The sequence below is a fragment of the Caretta caretta genome, chromosome 3 (assembly GCF_965140235.1).
Source record: "Caretta caretta isolate rCarCar2 chromosome 3, rCarCar1.hap1, whole genome shotgun sequence".
Lineage (NCBI taxonomy): Eukaryota > Metazoa > Chordata > Testudines > Cheloniidae > Caretta > Caretta caretta.
This window is the reverse complement of record NC_134208.1, coordinates 56,917,405-56,939,523: the sequence shown is the minus strand read 5'-3', so window position 1 is coordinate 56,939,523 and position 22,119 is coordinate 56,917,405. Positions and strand designations below refer to the sequence as shown.

Sequence of the window (22,119 nt, the reverse complement as noted above, 5' to 3'; positions counted from 1 at the left end):
GACTGCAGACTTTGGAAGATAGCACTATATTGATTACACTTGGTTCACACATGGAAGACTCTCTTTGAACCCATAAGAGCTAGAAACATTTTTATTTTTAAATGAAAGCTTAGCGTTTACTCAACTGATAGAGCTCACCTGGAAAAGATTCCTGTTCACCCTGCCAAATGGATTTTTAAACTTTGAAAACTTTAATTTGAATGCGTTGTTGTATTCTTGTAATAAAATAATTGTTATTTATACAACTACTGAACACAACTACCCTAACTGATATTTTTGAGGACTACTAGCTGGCTGTCCTTGGAAATGCTATGTCCCTTGCCCAGTCTCATCCCTAAAGCGAGCAAAATGAACAACCACCAACCCTGCTTACTGATTTTAGAGCATATTTCTTCTCCAAAGTCAGCCTGCAAAAACAATGGCATAATGTATACTCCTTGACAATTATGTCTCAAAGGTTTCAAGAGTAAATGTTCCGTTTACAATTTAAAGGGTGTTTTTCCCTAGTTGGCAGGCCTGTGAAAACTCAACCTGAGATGAGAAAATAGCTACATTATCAGTGTGCATATCTTTACTAGTCAAAGATTCTGAGGGCCAATTTCTGTCCTCAGCAAGATTTAAAGTTTCCACAGGGATAAGTTGGGCATGCAACTGGAACCTGATTAAGAATTCTGCTGATACTACATAAAATAGAATAGACTCCACCCCACTTTCCTACATTTTACAAATTCTGCAGGAGTAACAGAAGTAGAAGTAGAAAAATAACTTTTGTTACTGAAACAAGCAGATACACCAAAAGCACATCGGAGCAAATCTGTTTATTAAGAGATACCACTTTAACAGTCCCCTTTCTAACCATAATCACTCTAAGACTCACTGCTCTTTAAGCTGAGGTCAGTCAAAACTGGTGGAATGCACTGAATAAAAAGATTGTAAAAAAACCCAAAACCCACTTCCAAGCACTTTGCAATCATTAACATTTTAATTTTCACAACACTACTGTATCTGCAACCCTTAGGGATCCAAACACTATACACTTTAAGAGCTAAGGAAATTTTGCCAGTCTCATGCTAAAGATCTAAGACACAGGAGTACCCTGACAGACAGTATTTTTAGAGCAGGGGAGATCTGTGTTGGAACAATAATCCTTTGAGGATCAAGAACAAAAGCATACAGTCACTACAAGAGTCTCAAAGCCAATTAGGAAATTAGTGTGTAAAAGGTAAGTTACACCACACAGCTCATTTATATCATGACATTTCTTCAAAGTAAAGGTAACATACTTTAAAACTTGATTGGAAGGAAAAGTTCTTTAATGGACAGAATTCCCTTAACGTAGCCAAACACGGTCAGTGCTCAAAGACTTCTGAGGCTACAAGGCCTCATTACACAAAGCAATCAGCATCATTACCACCATATTTTGGAACAATAGCATTACATTCAGAGCTTGGCTTTGCGTGCCTTGTTTCCACAAACTAAAAAAAATGGGGAAAACCCAAGAGATGAATAAAAAAATCTTGTCACGAATTTCTGGATCTTGAACCCTGCTTTCAAGAAAATGAAGTGATCCCTTTCCCTACTCCACACACACTTCAACCCTGACATGAGTTATTAAATATATACAGTGTTGCTGTACTCATGTTGGGCCCTCATCTTAGAGGCTTGCAGAGGTCTGTGTAAGCTCAAAAGCTCGTCTTTCTCACCACCAGAAGTTGATCCCATAAGAGGTATTACCTGACCAATTTTGTCCCTCACGCATTATTAAAGGCCTACCCAAACTAACAGTCAATAAGGTCACATCCACATTAGGAAAAAAAAAGCCAAAGAGTTAAAAAGTGTTCATCCTGATGTAAAGTGTACAGCTGCAAAGCAGCTGTATTTTTAATGTAACTGATTAAGGTAAACTCTGGGGAGATTTTCCTCGATCAGCTAACATGTTAAAAATACACCTTTTTCCTAGTAAAAGCAAGGCTTCAGAGTAAACTGTGTAGATCTTCATATGATACGATACCTGCTTGGATGAGCAGTGAAATAGTTAACTATACTGACATTTAAAGTACCATCTTTGACATCTGATTTGGCACGCATTGAAATGATTTGGGTGGTTCATACCTTAGAGCTATTGTTTCATATGTACTGAAACCTCAGGGCATGTCTACACTTCAAATTTTTGCCACTGCAAGTTACATTCGCATAAAGCCACCACAGTTAATATATAGCTTGTGCTCATGCATAGTTGGCTCTTTGTGCCGTACTGGCCATGACTGCTTGCTTCAATGTACAGTGCAGAGCACCATGAAAAGGTATCCTGATCTGTACCCTCAGTGTTTTTTGAGATGTTTTGACAATGCATGGTGGTCAAGTTCCCATCGTGCAAATTTCCACTCCATAACTTTCACACCTATTTTGATATAGTCATGAACCTGCGCAGGTCTTGTCGCTGTTCGCCATCTCTGACAGAAGGATGGAGCTTGCACAGCTCTGCACTATTGTCATTAGCACTGGAAGCACAGGATTCACAATCCTCCAGTATTTGCAGAGCCACAAGAAGAGATGATTTCCTGCAGGACAAACTGTTGCGGGGCATAGCGAGAACCAATTCAAGACTGTTGGTGGCATTAATGGAGCAGGTGGAGGGAAGGGGTTTCTGATCGACATGACTCCTTGGAAGTACAGTTCACAATGCTGAGCAGAGCAGTCAGTGTTAGGCATTGTGGGACAGCTGCTGGAGGACGGATAGGGTTGACCTTGGTAACACAGCATCTACACTCAAGCTCCATCAACCTCGGCTCAATGTGGCTTGGGGAGATGATGTTACTATGTCAGCATAATGAAAAATTTATATCAGTGGGAGACAAATTTTAGCGTCGACACATGCACAACTAGGGTGATGCAAAGCTACTTATGTTGACCTAATTTTGTAGTGTAGACAAGGCCTCAGGCAAACACTGCTTTCCTTGGTTGCACTCAAGTCATACTTCCAAGGTTTTCTTCACAACAGCTAATGACTTTTTATTTTAACCAAGGACAGAGAATAATCAAGAAGCCCAACCCCACACATTTTGAGAAACGATACACAAAATCACCGATAGAGGACAACTTAATAGAATCATGATCGGAGACATTTTGTTGGTGACTTGCCAGTACATAAAAAGGCAAAATCTTAAGTAACTTAAATCTATTTCCAACAGTTATTTATGTTAAAACAATGACAAGACCATACCACAATTTTGAATCTAAAATCTTGAAAAATACATCAGAATCCAAGAGCAAAAGAAAAGTACTAAGGAGAGGAGAACTAAGAATGTATGCTACTATCTGACATGTTTACAAAGGAAAGTAACCTTGTCCCCCTCACCTCCAGCTTTCTTGGTTGTATTTTACTTTTTTATTATTACATAACGATGTAGCTTGGTATTCTGGTATATTCAATAAAGAAATATCTTTCTCACTTCCATTTCAACTACCTGAAATATCTTAAGAGAAGCTCATGCTAGCAATGATACCAATGCATTCTGATATCTTCTTTTAAACTTTTCTGTTTTTAAAGTTTTTGTGAATTTCTGGTATCAAGATGCTGGGATATTATTCATGGAAGATTAGTTACAACATGACAAAAAAGTTTGACAAGTGAACATTCAGAACAAAACATACTTTAATTATATTAATAAAACAACAGATAGGAAAGATGGTATTTTTATGCAGCTGTGACACATTACATTGCCACAGCAAAAATAAACTGGCAGATAGAGACTCCAATGAATTATACATAGTATTGGACTACACTGCAGGATAAAAGTTTAGGAACATGCTAATTGTTTTTCACAGAAGTAGCCAGCATTTAGCAATGTACATGGCTAAAGATACACAGTAATACATCAGCAGCCACCCCCATCAGCTCCCCTTCCCCCCACTTCCCTGCTCCCAGCGCCTCCCACCCACTGGCACCCCTCTGATCAGAGCCTCCCTCCCTGCATGTCCCGATCAGCTGTTTTGTGGCATGCAGGAGGCTCTGTGGCTGGGTGGGGGCAGGAAGGAGCAGCGAGGGCACAGCAGGCTCAGGGGAGGGCGTGGAAGGGGTGGAGTGAGGGGCAGGGCCTGTGGCAGAGCCAGGGTTGAAAAGTGAGCACCCCCCCGGGCACATTGGAAAGTTGGCGCCTGTAGCTCCATCCCCAGAGTCGGTGCCTATACAAGGAGCTGCATATTAATTTCTGAAGAGCCGCATGGGGCTCTGGAGCCACAGGTTGGCCACCCTGATCTAGTCCATTCCTCTGCCAGGATTGTTTCCTACGAAGTATTTATTGGTACTTTTTCCAGTCTAGTCCTAACTGTACTTAGTACTGCAGACTCCACTAATTCCCTTGCACAATCTGAAAGACCTTGATATTTGGAATATTATTCTGATATTCAGCTTACTTTCAGGAATCATCATCCTAGTTTTAGCTATTGAACAATTTTTCCTCCCTCCTTGGTGTTCACTTAAGTTATTTGTTCAATCAATGACAGAGTTCCACAACATACTATCGTAGTGAATCCATATATTATTTTACAATTTAATTTCAGATACACATCTGTGCTGCATCTACAGACCAGAGCTCTCATGGTGTGTAAACTTGACACTACTCAACAGCATAGACCTTAGTTTTCAAAAAAAATATGCATGAAAAACACACAGTAACTGAGCACAACAGTGTATTTTTGAAAGCTTAACCATTTAGGTCTAATTCTTGTCAACTATTATTTTACTAGGATCAGATAAACATTTTAATATGAACGCTTCTTTCCCTGTCCCATTAAATGGATGGAAAGTTGTCATTGTCAGTCTTTGCAGATCAGACAATCACTCAAGCATTCATGAACCATTAACACTAGTTAATTTGGACTATTATTCAGACATCTTTTTATATTTCAAATACATCTATCTAACTCCAGGCACAATACATGGCCTAATACTGTATCTATTTGTAAATTAAAAAATAAAATAAAGTAGTCTTACCTTTTCACTGGTTAGGGGTTTCAATGGTTTTTCTGATTCCCTCTCTCTCTTCTTCTCATCTTTTTTTTTCTCCTTTTCCTTCTGTAAGAGAAAGAGTGTGTTACTTGCTAGGAAAAAAGTGTTTGCAAATAATATTAACTTAAAAATTTTAAAAAAAGTCCTGCTGAACACAAATGAAAGTCTTCATATAAAGTATAGAAACTGATTACACATCTTAAAGTTATAATTTTTGAAAATGATAAAGTAAATTTATTTATTGTACTTTCCTCATGTGTATTATAGTAAAAGTCCATAGTCAGTATGGTAGGTTCCAGTGTTGCAAAGAGATTATCAAACTCAAGTAAGCCTTTGGTCTAGTTAAAAAGCCTAGTGGTTTCAGGCTTAGCACACCTCATTACACCTGTAACTGAATAGGAAATGATAACTTTAAAAGGTATAATCTGAGTTCAGAGAACTATAGCAATTAGATCAATGTTCATTTTCAACTAGTACAATTTTATTCAGTTTCTCCATACCCACCCCATCGTTTTCCCTATTTTCCCAATAGTTTGGCAGCTGCAGCAGCATGGTAACAGCTTTTCCAAAGCTTGCATAACTTTGTCGAGCATAAAGTTATGAATAGTGAATAATAACGTATTTGCGTGCCCCAATTAGAATAAACTATTTTTTAAAGACATGCAAGATATTTGTGTGTGCGCGCGCTCATTGTCAGTGAAGGATAATCTTTCAGTAATGAGGTATAACAGTAACGAATGTCCAATAATCCTATTTTTAAAAGTCTTCAAGTGTAGCTAGTCCTGAGACACTAGTTTTAACTATTTGTGAAGTTTGAGGCATCCGCATTATTCTCTTAAGATCACTTGGATATGGAAAAGGCCCGACACTGAGTGCTAAACTTTTAAAGGACCGACCCACTTTAAAATTAAATTTTAACTTATTAACTAATTTGCTTGTAAATTCTCCAAACTCATTCTATACCCAGAGTAAATGCTATAATTTTTGGAAGATACACCACGTTCTTCACACAAAAATATGGTTGAATCCCTGCTTGCTTAATGGGTAAAATTTTGAGAAGCACAAATCCCATTTCAAAAGTGACCTTAGGCACTGAGGAACTTAAGAACCTAAGTCACCTTTGGCATAGGACACAGGCTTCTAAGTGACTTAGGGGTTTTTGAAAATTTTGCCCAATAATATTTGTCCCAAAAGTTTTCAAATAGTGTCAGGTGACATAAGAAAAATCAGGCTTAAAATTAACTAGCTTTTATGCCTGTAGTGTATGGCATTAATAAACTTAAGAGCCTTTAGGCTTTGAAGCTTGCACAAATGATGCCTATACATCACTGAATGGCTTTACTTGCATGCAATGTACTATAATACTCTGAAGAGGGAACTCATACTGTACTGTTATGCAGACAGTGAAACCAAAAAAGTTTGTGTTGCATTACAGTACTATAACCTTACTACCTTAATTGACCTTGATTATATCAACTTTCTGCTTTTCCCCCCCTTCCTCCTGTCCCACAGCAAGCCACTAGAAAAATCACCAGTTTAATCTAACCACAAATAATATTATGCATTAATCATAACTTTATGATAGACAAAGTTACGCAAGCTTTGTAAAAGCTGTTACTATATCACTGCAGGTTCCAAACTGTTGGGTAGATATGAGAAATGAATGGGGGGTATGGAGGTACAGCTATATTGTGTGTGTCTGGGAATGGTACCATATATGCCACCTTCACTGTAGCAATTGACTGAACTACATTTCTTTGAACAGCACCTGCAGGAGAATCACTGACATCTACACAGCACTTCACAAAACCGAGGTAAACAGAAAGGTTTAAATGAACTGATAACACAACCCAAAGATGCACAGAATCATAGAATATTAGGGATGGAAGAGACCTCAGGAGGTCATCTAATCCAATCCCCTGCTCAAAGCAGGACCAACACCCACTAAAATCATCCCAGCAAAGGCTTTGTCAAGCTAGGCCTTAAAAACCTCGAAGGATGGAGATTCCACCACCTTCCCAGGTAACCCACTGCGGTGCTTCACCACCCTCCTAGTGAAACAGTGTTCCCTAATATCCAACCTAAACCTCCCCCACTGCAACTTGAGTCCATTACTCCTTGTTCAGTCATCTGCCACCACTTTGGAACCCCCCTTCAGGTAGTTGAAGTTTGCTATCAAATCTCCCCTCACTCTTCTCTTCTGTAGACTAAATAAACCCAGTTCCCTCAGCCTCTCCTTGTAAGTCATGTCCCCAGCCCCCTAATCATTTTTGTTGCCCTCCGCTGGACTCTCCAATTTGTCCACATCCCTTCTGTAGTGGGGAGACCAAAACTGGACACCATGCTCCAGGTGTGGCCTCGTGGCAGTAGGGTGACCTGATGTATTAATTTTATCGGGATAGTCCCGATATTTTGGGTTTTGTCTCATATACCTTACAGCTACTACCCCCAATCCCAATTTTTTCACACTTTCTACCTGGTTACCCTAGGTGGCAGGTGAAGCAACACCAAATCAAATAAGAGAAGAAAGAGGAGGTGCAGCAAGAGACAATGGTACAGAGAGGAGAGACTGCAGTCCTTTGCAGCCAAGTCACATCAGAGAGAAGGACTGGGAAATGCAACAAAAAACTGTTTTCCCTCTTGGAGAGGCACATCATGATGCTGAAGAGGAGAACATATGTACTCTGGCAAACCCTATCTGTATTCCATTGTGGATATGCATGTGCTCCACATGCCTGGAATCTCACAGTTCTTGGAGACAGGTTTCAGAGTGGTAGCCGTGTTAGTCCGTATCAGCAAAAAGAACGAGGAGTACTTGTGGCACCTTAGAGACTAACCAATTTATTTGGGCATAAGCTTTTGTGGGTTAAAACCCACTTCGTCGGATGCATGCAGTGGAAAATAGAGTAGGGATATATATAATATATATATACACACACACACACACACACAGAGAGAACATGAAAAAAATGGGTGTTGTCATACCAACTAAGTTATGGTTGATATGGTCACGCCCATTTTTTCATGTTTTTCCACATTTGATTTACCAGAGTATATGTTCCTTTCTATTTTCTTCAATAGGATCTGATTTCCACTTTTTAAAGAGTGCCTTTTTGCCTCTAACCGCCTCTTTTACTCTGCTGTTTTGCCATGGTGGCATTTTTTGGTTCTTTTACTGTTTTTTGTTTGGGGTACTCATTTCGTTTGAACTTCTATTATGGTGTTTTTCAATTGTCTCCATGCAGCTTGCAGGCATTTCACCCTTGTGACTGTTTCTTTTAATTTCCATTTAATTAGCATCCTCATTTTTATATAGTTCCCCTTTGTGAAGTTAAATGCTCCAGTGGTGTTCTCTACATCCCTACAAGGACGTTAAATTTCATTACATTATCTTCACTATCACTGAGCAGTTCAGGTATATTCATCTTCTCGTCTAGATCCTATGTTTCACTTAAGACCAAATTATGTCTTAAATTAAGACCTCTCCTCTGGATGGGGGTGGGAGCGCAGGAGGACAAGCTGCTCCAAGTAGTAATCATTTATGGTGTCTAGACATTTTATCTCTGCCTCCCTTCCTGAGGTGACATTTATATGAGAATAGTTTAAATCCCCCATTATTATTCTATTTTCTGTTTTTGTAGCCTCTCTAATCTCCCTGAGCATGTCAAACACTGTCACAGTCATCATCATGTGGTCAGAAGTAAATTCCTACTGCTTTGTTCTTAACATTCAAGCATGGAAATTCTATCCGTAGAGATTCTATGGCACAGAGATTCATTTATTTATTTACTATATTTAACTCCTACACTTACCTCTCCCCCCCAACCTGCTCTATTATTCCTATATATTTTGTACACTGGTATTACTGGTTTCAGAGTAGCAGCTGTGTTAGTCTGTATTCGCAAAAAGAAAAAGGAGTACTTGTCGCACCTTAGAGACTAACAAATTTATTTGAGCAGTATTATTTATACTGAATGCATCCGATGACGTGAGCAGTAGCTCACGAAAGCTTATGCTCAAATAAATTTGTTAGTCTCTAAGGTGCGACAAGTACTCCTTTTCTTTTTACTGGTATTACTAGGTCCCATTGATTGGCATCACTCCACCAAGTTTCTGTGATGCTTATTACATGAATATACTCATTTAACACCAGATCATCATCTTAGTATTTAGACTTCTAGCATTTGTATACAAGCAGTTACAAAATTGTCATTATTTGGTTGTCTGACTTCCTGTGATGTAATCACATGGGACTCTTGTTTGTCTGTTTTGCTTCAGTTCCTTTATCAATTTCTATCCTCTCCTCTTTACTAGGATATAGAGTATCCCTTTAACAAATCCTCCCCAAAGGGATGTTTCTGACCAAACCACGTGCGCCTCCACGTCTGTCAGCTTTCCCCCAAGCCCTTAGCTTAAAAACTCCTCTGCTATCTTCTTAGTTTTACAATCTGGTTCTGTTTGCTTTAGGTGGAGTCCCCATCCTTCCTATATAGGCTCCTCCCTTCCCAGACCATCCCCCAGTTATAAACCTAAATCTCTCCTCCCAACACCATAATTTTATCCACACATTGACACCCTGCAATTCTGCCTAGGTTTCTGGAACTGGAAGCATTTCAGAGAATGCTACAATGGAGGTCCTGATAGCAATCTAAATTTGACCTCCAGGCCCTCTACCTTACCCTTTCCCTGTGTCACTGGTACCTACATGTACCACAACCAGCAGCTCCTCCCCGGCACAGCAAATAAATCTATATAGATGTCTCGCAAGGTCTGCAACCTTTGCATCCAGTCAGCAATACACCATGTGATCCTCCCAGTCATCACAAACCTAACTACCTGTATTTCTAATAATCGAATCCCCATTTACTACTACTGGTCTCTGTTATTACGAAGAGGTCCCCTCCCTCAGAGTAGTCACCTCATTGCAAGAGGCTATCATAAAATCAACTGTAAGAAAGGTCCCAATTATTGAGTTTTTTCCCCCACCACTCCAGCTTGATGTTCTACTTCCCAGAGACTTTCATCATCCTCAACAGCACAGAGGCTGTCAGATTGGGAGTAGGACCACTCTGCTATGTCCCTGAAAATTTCTATCACTCTGAGCTCCTTCAATGAAATCCCTCTGGTCTCAAGAGACTGTGCTCAATCACTGAAGGCCCTGAGGTGCTTGCAACGAATGCACGCATGACAGCAGACCACAAAGTATGTAGGTTATTGGCCTAAGTTTAGAGTCTGTTTGTTAGGTCTATCTGCCTCTCATACTCCCTCTGTAAACTGCTTTGGAAAATTCCCACTTGCTGCTCCTGTTTGCTAGCTCAGTGAAGTCTCTCTTCCTCTTCAAATGAAGATGGTTTCACAAAAAATAAAGTGGATTGACTGATTCAGGTGAAACTCCAAAACAATTCTGGGGGTGAATTTAGGATGTAAATGCAATGAAATGTTGTCTCTATAGAATAAGGTGTATGGCAGATCTGCCATTAGTGCTCTGAGCTCACCCACCCTCCTAGCTGAGGTAATGGCTACCAGGAATGGAAACTTCAGAGATCAGAGACAGATACTGAACATGTAGATAGCAGTTCAAAGGATAGCTTGGTGAGCACCAAAAAAACCCCAAGGTTTAAGTCCCATGGAGGAGTACATTTCCTTAGTGGCAGAAAGATTTAAACTAGGTCCTTCCAGAATCTGGTAGCTGGTGGGTGAACAAAAGTTAAGTAATCATGTTAAGGTGGGGGTATACACTGATTACAGGTCCACCTGGAAGCAAAGAGTTGATGGAAAGACCAGATGTTTTGGTGGAAAGAGGATAGTCATAGGGCATATGAATTACTGTTGTGCCCAGCTGGAAACACTACTTAGCCAACTGGAAGCGTATTTCCTAGTAGAATCTTTTTGACTATTAGTAAAAACGTTTTGCATGGCTTCAGAGCATGAATGGGTTAGGAGATTCGAAAAAGGCAGAATGTTGATCTGCAACTGAGATGACATGTGTAGGAGACTTGGGAACCAAAAGTGTCTAGGCGAATTGGGGGCAATGGGCACAACTCGTGCCTCATCCTGATGAATTTTCCATAAGACCCAAGGTAGGAGTGGCAGGGGAAGGTAGGCATAGTTCAGATGATCTGACCATAAAAGAAGGAGAGCATCGCCATGAGAAAGTGAGCTCAGGCTCCTCTCGAATACTGCATGTTGCACTTTCAGTTCATTTGAGAGGCAAACAGTTCCCGTGGGAGTTCCCCACAAAGCAAAGATACCGTTTACCACAGACTTGTATAGCTCCCACTCATGGTCGATAAAATGTCTGCTGCAGAGGTTGACCAGCACATTCTGATTCCCTACCAGGTCAACTGGCAATATGGTGATTCAATTGGTGATGCACCAATTTCACAGATTGACTGCTTCTGCACAGAGGGGAATACAGCTTGCTCCTGTGTGCCTGTTGATGTAAAAGACAGTCATCACATTGTCAGACATCATATGAGAACAGTGACATTGGATGAATGGGAGAAAGGATTTGCAAACCTCTCTGACTGCCTGAAATTCCAGAACGTTGATGTGCATCCAGGCCTCTCGGGACATTCAAATACCCTGCGCCATGCAGCTATCCACATTGACTCCCCAGCCTAAGAAGGAGGCAACTATAATCATCTAGTGTGAAGAAAAGAAGGGAATGCCCATGCATACTATGTGAGGATTTTTCCACCATAGTGGAGGAGATGATGTTACTTTGGTGGGAACTATGGCGTTCATGGACTGTTTGGTCAGTACATTGTTTGAAGCCAAGCATGCAGGCAATGAAGATGGAGTCTGTTGAACAGCGTGACATAAGCATATGATGCCATATATCTCAGGAGAGAAAGACAGAAGATTCTGATCGACCTTCAAGAACTGTTCACGACCTGATCTATAAAGTTGTTCATCCCTTGGAACCTGTCCATTGGCAGATAAGCTCTCACTGTGACTGAATTTAGGGATGCTCCAATGAAGTCTGTGGTGGAGTGTGGACAGACTAGGGAAGACAGGAGCTGAAGCACTTATAAAGCTGACTTGTAGGCTTCTTGACATGTCTTGAAGATAGAGGAGGACAGCAAAGCCATGACATCTGATAAGCGGGCTACTACCAAGACAACCTTGGTAAAGATCCTGAGGGCAGGAGCACGGCCGAATGGGAAAATCCTTTCCTTGGTAACGAAGAGATACCCTGTCTACTCCTCACTGCTGTAGAAGGAGTTCTACTTCCTGTTTGAGAATCTCCTCCTGAAAACAGACCCTGAAAGAGAGGGAGAAGAGAGGCTTTGGAGGGATCATGGAGGCAAATTTGATCACAGCTGGAATCGATGTTTAACACCCATTGGCCCATAATTACTGCACTCCAGGTGTGGAAAAATGGTGCCAAATAACCCCCAAAGGATGTGGGGGAAATCAGCAGATGGTGGCAGCTCTTGAACTCCTGTCAAAAATAGTTTAGCCAATAGCTGGAACTGGGATGGTGATGTTAACACAAAGTGCAGGGAAATGAACTTCTGAACCCTTTGCCTCTTATGAGGAGTCTCATAAGGCTGCTAGTGGTAAAATTGTTGAGCCACTGGTCTAGTTTTATATGACTGCCTGTGGAATTTCTCTCTTCGGGGAAAGTGTATATTTTTCCAGGGAGTGGAGGATGGCCCTGCAGTCCTTCTGAGTGTGCAAGGACTCACCTGTCTTTTGGTTAAAACGATTAACTTCTTTGAAGGGCAGTTCCTGCACAGTATGTAAAGCACCACATATAAATCTGATTTCCTGGGCTCTCTCCATGCTGACAGAAATTAGTTTGAAAATGGCATGGGCACCAGGTGCATTTTGGGATTCAGCAGGGGGAAGTATGGGAATTTCATCCCACTTCCTATAATTTTCCTGGCCTTTTGGAGTTATGCCTTTACCCATCTCAAGAAGCGCCCAGAATGCAGGAAGCCTGGGAGAGATGCCATGAATCCTGGTAGATCTACCCAGATAGCAATGTACTAAAATGAAGGCAGCATGGTGTGGGCCCACGGCTGAAAGAGAAGATTGTGTGGTTGCACCAGCATAAACTCATTGTAAACACACAATGAAATTAAGATAAATTGATCGATCTATACTGATGTATGTTACACTGCTGGAGCTTTCCGATGAAGGCCAGCCTATAGTAACATATTGGTTAAGTACTGCGTCAGGGGAAAAACTCTACCTGCTGAATCCCCAAGAGTAGGCTTTGCAGTACCTACTGTAGATATTTTTGGATGTCTAACACGTAAGTACTCACACCCAGCTTAACTCTCCTTACCTTTTGAGATCTGATGTCACTGTGGTACAGTTACTAGAACCAAAAATAACATTTAGATATTTGGTCTAAATCTCAGCACATGCACTAATGGGTAACAATGAACAGTTTAAAATATAGATGTTCCCAGATTGGTACTCATTGCAGCTTTGTAAATGCAACATGGCTTTCAAAATTATAAAAAATTTATTTTTATCTGGACAGTGAGAAGAGAGAATTCATGACCTCTTGCTTGAGGAGTTAAATCCGCAGAGTATTCTCCAGTGTGGTCCACTGTGTCGGTGTAGGGCTCTGTATTAGCCTCCCCACAGGATAACCTGTCAATTATCCAGACTCTGAGTGAAGTTTAACAAGTATCTTCACATCCACCTACCAGAATTCAGCATCACAAGTAAATGATCCTGGCCACCGATATTAAAATATTAGATTACACAAGAAGATGGGATCAAATTTTCTTCTTGTGAAAATTTAATTTTACTGTATATAGCCCCAGTTCATATCAGATTTTTCATTTGAAAACCTGAACAGAAAATATTTTTTAAGCCTGCTGTAAACTGATTTTCAACCTTGTCTTGGAAGGAAATGCTTTTAATTCTGACTCAGGGGCACAGAATTGCATGGATAAATAGATATGCAGGACATACAGAAGATCTTCACTTGAAAAGCTATTTCCTAAAATTTCAGAGCATTTATCAGTGGTTTCTTCAGAGGCAGAAATTTGAACAGTAACATATTTAAAGCAATTGTGACAAGGCTAAAGATTTTTTAAAAAAAAGACAGCAGAGTGAGACTTCAAAATATTGTCTAAAACAGGGGTTTGCAACGTATGGCACGCATGCTAAAGACGGCATGCGAGCCAATGTTCAATAGCACGCTGCTGCCAGCTGGGTCCCGGCCGCCAGCCCCGGTCAGCCTGCTGCCGAACCCAGGCTGGCTGGGGCTGAGCTGGGCTGGCGGCTGGGGGGCTGGCTGGCAGCAGTGTGCCATTAAAAATCCTGCCCGCCCCGGCCCGCTCTTCTCCACCCCCCGCCCCTCCCACGGGGGCAGGGTGAAGAAGCTTGGTCCTGCAGGCTGCTGCAGGGCAGGCAAGTTCCCCCTCCCCCACCAGCGTGCTGGGTTCCTGCCCCTCCTCCGATCAGCTGATGGCCCTCGCAAGGGAGGGGGAGAAGCGGAGCCAGAGTGCACCCGCTGCTCAGGGGAAGAGGTAGAGAAGGGGGGGGATGGCGGGTGGAATCAGGGCATGTCCCCTCCAGCACCCTGCCGTGAGCCGCTCTGGGCTGCGAGTGCCCCCAGGACCCTAGCCCACACCCACCAGTCCTCTGCCCTGACCCCTGGACCCCCCCCCATGTCCCCAGCCCTGACTCCAGCACCCCCCCCACATCCCATGCCCTGGTAAGTACTCCACACCCAAACCTTCTGCCCCAACCCTGAGTCCCCTTCCTCATTCTAGCTCCTGGCCAGACCCTACACCCCAACCTGATCCTTCATCCCCAGCTCTATGCTCAGTGCAGAGAGAGGAAGAGAATGGGCTAGAACCAGGAAGAAGGTAGGTACCCACTCTATGTGAGCAGGACTGGGATCCCAGACCAGCAGCAGGGACCCCGGCTGGTAGGAGCCGGCAGACGGAACCCCAAACCGGCAGTGGGCTGAGCCGCTCAGCTCACTGCTGGTCTGGGGTTCCGGCCACCGGCCTCGCTCAGCCCACTACCGGTCTGTGGTTCTGGCTGCCGGCCCCTTGCCAGCAGAGGTCCCGGCATCCCAGCCACAGGCCCCATTTAGCCTGCTGCTGGCCTAGGTGAACGGAAGCCCAGGCTGGCAGTGCGCTGAGCAGGCTGGTGGCATAAGATCAGCATTTTAATTTAATTTTAAATGAAGCTTCTTAAACATTTTGAAAACCTTGTTTACTTTACATACGACAATAGTTTAGTTATATAATATATAGACTTATAGAGAGACCTAAAAAATGTTAAAATATATTACTGGCACGCGAAACCTTAAATAAAAGTGAATAAATGAAGACTCGGCACATCACTTCTGAAAGATTGCCGACCCCTGGTCTGAAACATGAACATCATCATATTATTGATACATGCTCAAGAGAAGGAGTATTTGTGCCACCTTAGAGACTAACCAATTTTTTTGAGCATAAGCTTTCGTGAGCTACAGCTCACTTCATCGGATGCATACTGTGGAAACTACAGAAGACATTATATACACAGAGACCATGAAACAATACCTCCTCCCACCCCACTCTCCTGCTGGTAATAGCTTATCTAAAGTGATCACTCTCCTTACAATAAGAAAAGGAGTACTTGTGGCACCTTAGAGACTAACCAATTTATTTGAGCATGAGCTTTCGTGAGCTACAGCTCACTTCATCAGATGTATACCGTGGAAACTGCAGCAGACTTTATATACACACAGAGAATATGAAACAATACCTCCTCCCACCCCACTGTCCTGCTGGTAATAGCTTATCTAAAGTGATCGACAGGTGGGCCATTTCCAGCATATATTCCAGTGTATATAAAGTCTGCTGCAGTTTCCACGGTATACATCTGATGAAGTGAGCTGTAGCTCACGAAAGCTCATGCTCAAATAAATTGGTTAGTCTCTAAGGTGCCACAAGTACTCCTTTTCTTTTTGCGAATACAGACTAACACGGCTGTTCCTCTGAAACCTCTCCTTACAATGTGTATGATAATCAAGTTGGGCCATTTCCAGCACAAGAGAACTACTCTGATGACCGTATGAAGAAAATTTGAGTTAATCTGAGTTGAACATGCTGCACAAAAGGACATACATAGTAAGCTCCAAGGTATGATTATTATTAAAGATAAGTGTGAATGCCCTGGCAGCTAAATCACTAAGCCAGATTCAAAATATATATATTTTGAAGCCACGTGACAGAATTTAAAGAGTATATATTATCTCCTTTGAAATCAGTTCAATACACCACTGGAGGAGCGTGTTGCCTGTATAGTTTCCATCCACACCTGGCCAAGTGAAGTAGCAATAGATCAAATTTAGTGCCCAAATTAGATTCTAGCGATGGAACTGTTCACTGCCTGTACACTAGGTGGCCAAGATGGTCCTCTTGCTCCATTTTTAACTCATTTCTTTATAAGTATTAGAAAATTGAGGAAGGAGAGCATTTATACTTGTTTCCTTCCCATAAATATTGGGAAGGGTTTTATTTAAATGATAAAAATTAAACCTAAGTTTCCATTAACAGGTCGACGTATAATACAAATTTAAACAAGCACTATCATTGCTGTAGTTTTACCCTTTTTTTGAAATATAGTCATGTTTCCCTGCACAGCACATACTCATTAAATTGTACCCTATGTGTGTTCACACACTAAATATATTTCATACCAAAAGTTGTTTATAAGATGGTAATTTTGAATGTCAAGACCCCCCAGACAGGAAATGCCCAAGTTATTTATATGGGTCCTTATCTCTTCCCACTTCTTTATTTGCATTACAATACTATCTTTAAAGAGACACTGCTAATTTAATCACCACCAAATAACTTTTTTGGCCCGTTGTAGTAAGCAATACATGCAGTGATATTACTATAAATAGAAAGCCAGAGGAAAATTTCTAAATTTGTTTATTTATGTATTTGACAGAACTTTGTCTGCAGTCAAGTGTACTACTTCCCTTGCTGTCTGAGAGTCTTTCCTCTTCTCTCTTGCTGTGTTACATGTTTTTAAAAATATTAAAATGGTTAAAAAACTATAAAAATTGGTAGGACAGGTTATTATCCAAAGCTACATTTAAAAGTCATTTTTTGAAGTTTATTAGTGTGTCAATTTTTACAGTCTTAGTTAGGCATAGAGTTTCTTGTATTTTTAAAAATGTTTATATGTACAACATTTAATGTAATTTCATCCACTGTCGTTGCCAGAGATTACAATGTGGATTGCCTTCTCTAACATATGCATTTTTAATTCTGTCATCCACCATGAACCATACTGTTTCTTTTCAACTGCATAGCCTTCCTTATGTGTAAGTCAACGGCCAAGGCAGCAAAGATGAAGATAACCTAACCACAAATGTACACAGTAAGTCAGCAAAATTTATTCTATGTTATATACCTAGACCCTATTCCTACAAACAAATATGCATATACTTAACTATAAGCACAAAAGAAGACCCCGCGATTTCAATTAGACTATTCCTGTGCTTAAATTTAAGTTGTATTAGTATTCGCAGGATCAATACCTTAGCATGGAGATTGCTATGTAAAGAATTACTAACTCTACAGTAACTTTGGTTCTTCAAGATCTTGTAGTCAGTGTTCATCCCACAAGTAGGTGTGCATGTGCCTAAATGCACATTTCCTGTTCTTCCTCATGTTCCTGTGCGAAAACAAAAGCCAGATTAACTGTAACCTTTCCTCATCTCCCTCACAATGCACAGTCCCAGATAGCTGATGACTGAAAGCAGGAACGGAGGGTGGGTTTTGGGATTACACATCATCCCAAATAGCCACATAGTTACTGTAGCATAGATAACCATTCTTTCTCCTTCAAGTTATGAGTGTGTGGATACACTGTTCGTGACTGGCAAGCAATATGCCTTTGGGATGGCGAGATGAGGCGTATCAACTGCATCAGTACTACCGCTCTCCTGATCTTGGCATGTGCTTGGCAGCCAAGTCCAATACATAATGCTTGATGAAAGATTATTACATGTTGCGACTTTGCAGTTCTTGGCAACGAACACATTTCAGACATAGGCAGAGGACATTGCTTGAGGGCTGGTGAAGTAAGCCTTGATGTTTGGTGGGAGAAGTACACCACTCTGATGGTAACAGCAAAAAAGACATTCCGTTATCCACTTGGATACTCCGATGTGATGGCCTAGCCTTTGCAAGAGCAGGATATAGCTCGAAATAACCAAGGACACAGTCTGAAGAGGAGGTTATTTACTGTAACTGGAGCATCTTTGAGATGCGTGGTCCCTAGCTGTATTCCACACGTGGGTTCGCATGCATGCCATACACCCGAGTTCAGAAGTTTTCTCCAAGCAGTGTCTGTTGACTAGCACATGTGCAACATGTCTATTTGTGGTCCCGACCTAAGGTATAAGGGGCAGTGATAAGTAGGCGCCTCCTTGCTTGTTAATGTAGTGCATAGCAGACATATTGTTAACCAGGACCTGCACTGTGGAATTTCAGAGGCTAGGTAAGAAGGCCATGCAGGCTAGTCTGATGCCTCGCAATTCCAGGTTTATGGGAATTACCACATCTATTGAGGACCAGGTCCCTTGCAATAGTAAGTGGTCCAGATGGCTTTTCAACTGTTCCTGATGCATTTGTGATTCAAGTCCTTGTTCAGTAGGGTGCTAAGCACAGTAATCCTCCTCATATATTTTTAGGTTATAACCACCATTCCAGTTCTGAGAGGCCTCAAAGTGGAACCAACACCTTCCCGTCAAATTGGTGTTTCACTGGACAGTGGATTGGCCTGAGTCAGATACATAGGGGCTAGAGGTGAAGTCAAGCAAGCATCATCATGTATGTGTACACTAACATGTGGCCTAACACTCAAAGACCCCCTGGTAGAGGCCTCAGGGTCCTTCAACACCTATCCCAGGAAAGGAGCAGTAGAGAAGTCCCTCCAAGAGGGCTAGAGTGGTTGCGAGGAAGCAACCAAGCAGAGAGGCTATAGAGGAAGCAGCCAATGTGGGCCCTATAAAAGAGATGCACCTGGCTGGCTGCAGGATCTGAAATGGCCTGGATAGATTAGTCTGCTAGCAGGGCCTGGGAAAGCAAGGGGTTCTCCTGACTGGCTGCAGGGTTAAGGCAGGTAGTTGCTGGCAAGGGAAGCGAGGGAATAACTTCTGGCTGGCTGCCAGGACTCACTGAAGACAGGCCCACAGGCAGTACTTTTCCCTGGAACTGTTACCTTGCGGAAGGGGGCTCATCTGGCTCATCTAGACTGACCCAGCTGGAGAGCTGGGGTCAAAGGACTAAAAGGCAGGTGAAGAACCTCCAAGGAGGAAGCCCAGGGAGTGCTGCTCCACCCCAGAGCAGGAACCTTCACATGTGAGCTGGTCAACTAGGGTACTAAGTATCGGTTCTTGTATCAACTAGGGTACTAAGATCGGTCCTCAGTCTGACCAACAGGGCCTGAGTCTGGGGAGGGCTACAGGGACAGTGTAGGGAGCTCAGCCAGAGGACTGAGTCGCTGAAGACCTGAGGAGAGATCCACTGGCCAGAGGAGGACGCTTGTGAAAGGTGGGTGCCAACCCAGTGAGAAAAAAACAAGTTGCAGACACAGTCAGCCAGTGAAAGTGGGAGAGACAGGTGCCAACCCTGTTACACTCCCTGTCCTCCTGTGGGATCTTAGACTACAATTAACTATTGACAGGAAAGCAGTGACCCTTTCCCCACATGAGAAAGTTGTATTTTGTGACCATAACCTGGTAGTTTGCCACCCAGAATTGCAGTGAGGCAGAGCAGTATGCTTTTTGCCCAGAAGTTTCTAATTTTTTAGGGTCCATGACCTTCAGTGTACTCTTTGAAAATGTAGATTTCTCCTGCATTACTGATATCAGGGGCATTTGGTATCTTCTTTTCAGATGTTCAGATGTGGGAGAAAAAGTATCAGGCATTTGCCAGCTCAAATATTTCATCACTGATGGAAAGAATAATTCTGATGGGTGTTGCAGAACTTAGTATATCAAAAAGCATGTAGGACATCTCCTGTATTACTGTGATTTCAATGTCCAGGGATTCTGCAATGCAGGACTGGAGTTCCTGGAATGCCATGCTCGAGTAGGAGCTAGTGTCACTGCCTCATCAGGTAACGAAGACAACTCTTTCAGTTGAGACAGGTGTTCCTGTTGTCCCTCTATTACCTCCAACTATTGGGATCAACGTCAGGCACTGGTGTTAGTGCCCTGACTAACAGTGGTACCAGAGACCAGGATCGCTTCCACTTCCTTGATGCATCGGAGGGGGATATGCTCTAGGACACATGCAGTGACGGTCCCCAGTAAAGCCAATACAGCCAAGATGGCAAGCCATATGGGTTTTGGTCTGAGGTTCATCGACCCAGTGCCACTCATGCCTTACCTGGGGCAGAGCCCTAAGTGATAGCCTTCTATTACACCCTTGGAGGGACTCAAGAGTAGAGAAGAGGCATACGTACTGCATGCCAGAAAGGAGGAGTCTGCTGTCAACAGTGGAAAAAAACAGACCTCTTCAAACAGCGGTACTGGGCAGCAATATGGATGATGCACGGGTTCGGATGCTAGTCATCACTTTGGTGATCAGGCCCTGTTGAATAGATTTGATACGGTTTATAGAAAAGTACCAATCTTCTTCATAACTTAAGAGATGCAGAGCTTTCAGGGTGCATCAGAAGGGCACTTCCTTCTCTGCAGTTTACAAAGCATGAAGGATCCCTCTCTCAACCCCAAATGTTCCTAATGATTCCCAGCATCCACTAGATTTTCACTGTGCACTTAAGTCAGCCATGAAAATCCTCTCACACCTGCACACTTTAAAAGTTAAATATGCTGGTTCATTGTTTCCTAACTCAGTCAGATCAAAACAGAACAAGCAAAAGCACTTCCCAGTTAATGCTATTTTCATTCTTAACCTCAGCTCTCAGCCATTTTATTTGTAGAACTGGTCAAAAAAACAAAATATAATATGAAAGTGAAATTTCTCTTCCCCACTTCCTTGGGTTCAAAAATGACTGAACTACTGCTCTGCAAATTTTGCTCTAAAAATTCCCCAATGGGCAACAGTACAGAAAACATCAGAGTGAACATTTCAGAAAGTTATAAGCCCTTTGAAAACAGTTAGAATTGGAATAGTTATGGAAGTTTAACTACAGAGGTTGATGTTATTCCTGCTACAGTTAAAAGATGTGCACAAGATGTACTGAAATTAAATTCACTAGGTAAATGTAGTTGGCCCCTGCATATTAAGTGTTCGATACAAAGAAAAGCCAGGTAAAAGTTAAACAAAGACACAGAAAATGCTTAGAATAAGATATGGCTTACCTATAAAATAATTACATTTACCACTTAGAAAATCTGACTATGACTAACTATTATAGAGGAATTTATAAGAAGTGGATGTTAGGTCATGTGATTACTTTCTTACATCCTAAAGTCTGAAGTAAAGCCAAAAATTCCAAATGTAAGATTTCAAAAGTTGGTTAACCAAGTTTGAAAGCCAGGACATTATGTATTAAATTTATCACTGTATAAAGAAGTTACTCTCCTTGTGCAGTAACGATGGATCTTCAAGATGTGTCCCTAAGGGTGCTCAACTGTAGGTGTGTCGACGTCCCGGCACTGCTGATTGGAGAATTTTGGTAGCAGCATCTGTTCGGCCTGCTCATGAGACTAACAGCATTGTGGGCAAACGCCCCTCAGTTCCTTCTCTACTGCAGAGAGTATGAGGAGAACTCTGAAATAGAGGGGAGGAGGGTGGGTTGTGGAGCACCAACAAGGACACCCATCTCCAAGAACCATCATTACTGCACTAGGTGAGTAACTTCCTCTTCTTCGAGTAGTGTCCCTATGGGTGCTCCACCATAGGTGACTCCCAAGCAGTATCCTACACTGGAGGCAGAGCTTTGGAATAGAGTCTGTGTTGGATGACAGTACTGTGGCGCCGAACCTGGCATCTGCAGCAGAGTCTCCCCAGATGGCACAGTGTTCCGCAAATGTATGTGCAGATGCCAAGGTAGTGGTTTTGCAGATTTTGAACATAGGGATGCCCCTGTAGAAGGTGACAGATGAGGAAACTGAGCTCATGAAATGTCTGAGGATTGTAGAC

General features: G+C 42.1%; 1 protein-coding gene across 2 annotated transcripts in view; it reads right to left on the bottom strand.

The window, feature by feature from the left end:
* Positions 1-22,119, bottom strand: part of SMAP1 (small ArfGAP 1) — a 227,291-nt gene that overhangs the window by 114,838 nt on the left and 90,334 nt on the right. For both annotated transcript variants that reach the window (XM_048845987.2, XM_048845988.2), the window contains one exon: positions 4,997-5,077. In XM_048845987.2, the coding sequence (XP_048701944.1) occupies positions 4,997-5,077 (81 nt within the window). The remainder of the gene's footprint in view (positions 1-4,996; positions 5,078-22,119) is intronic.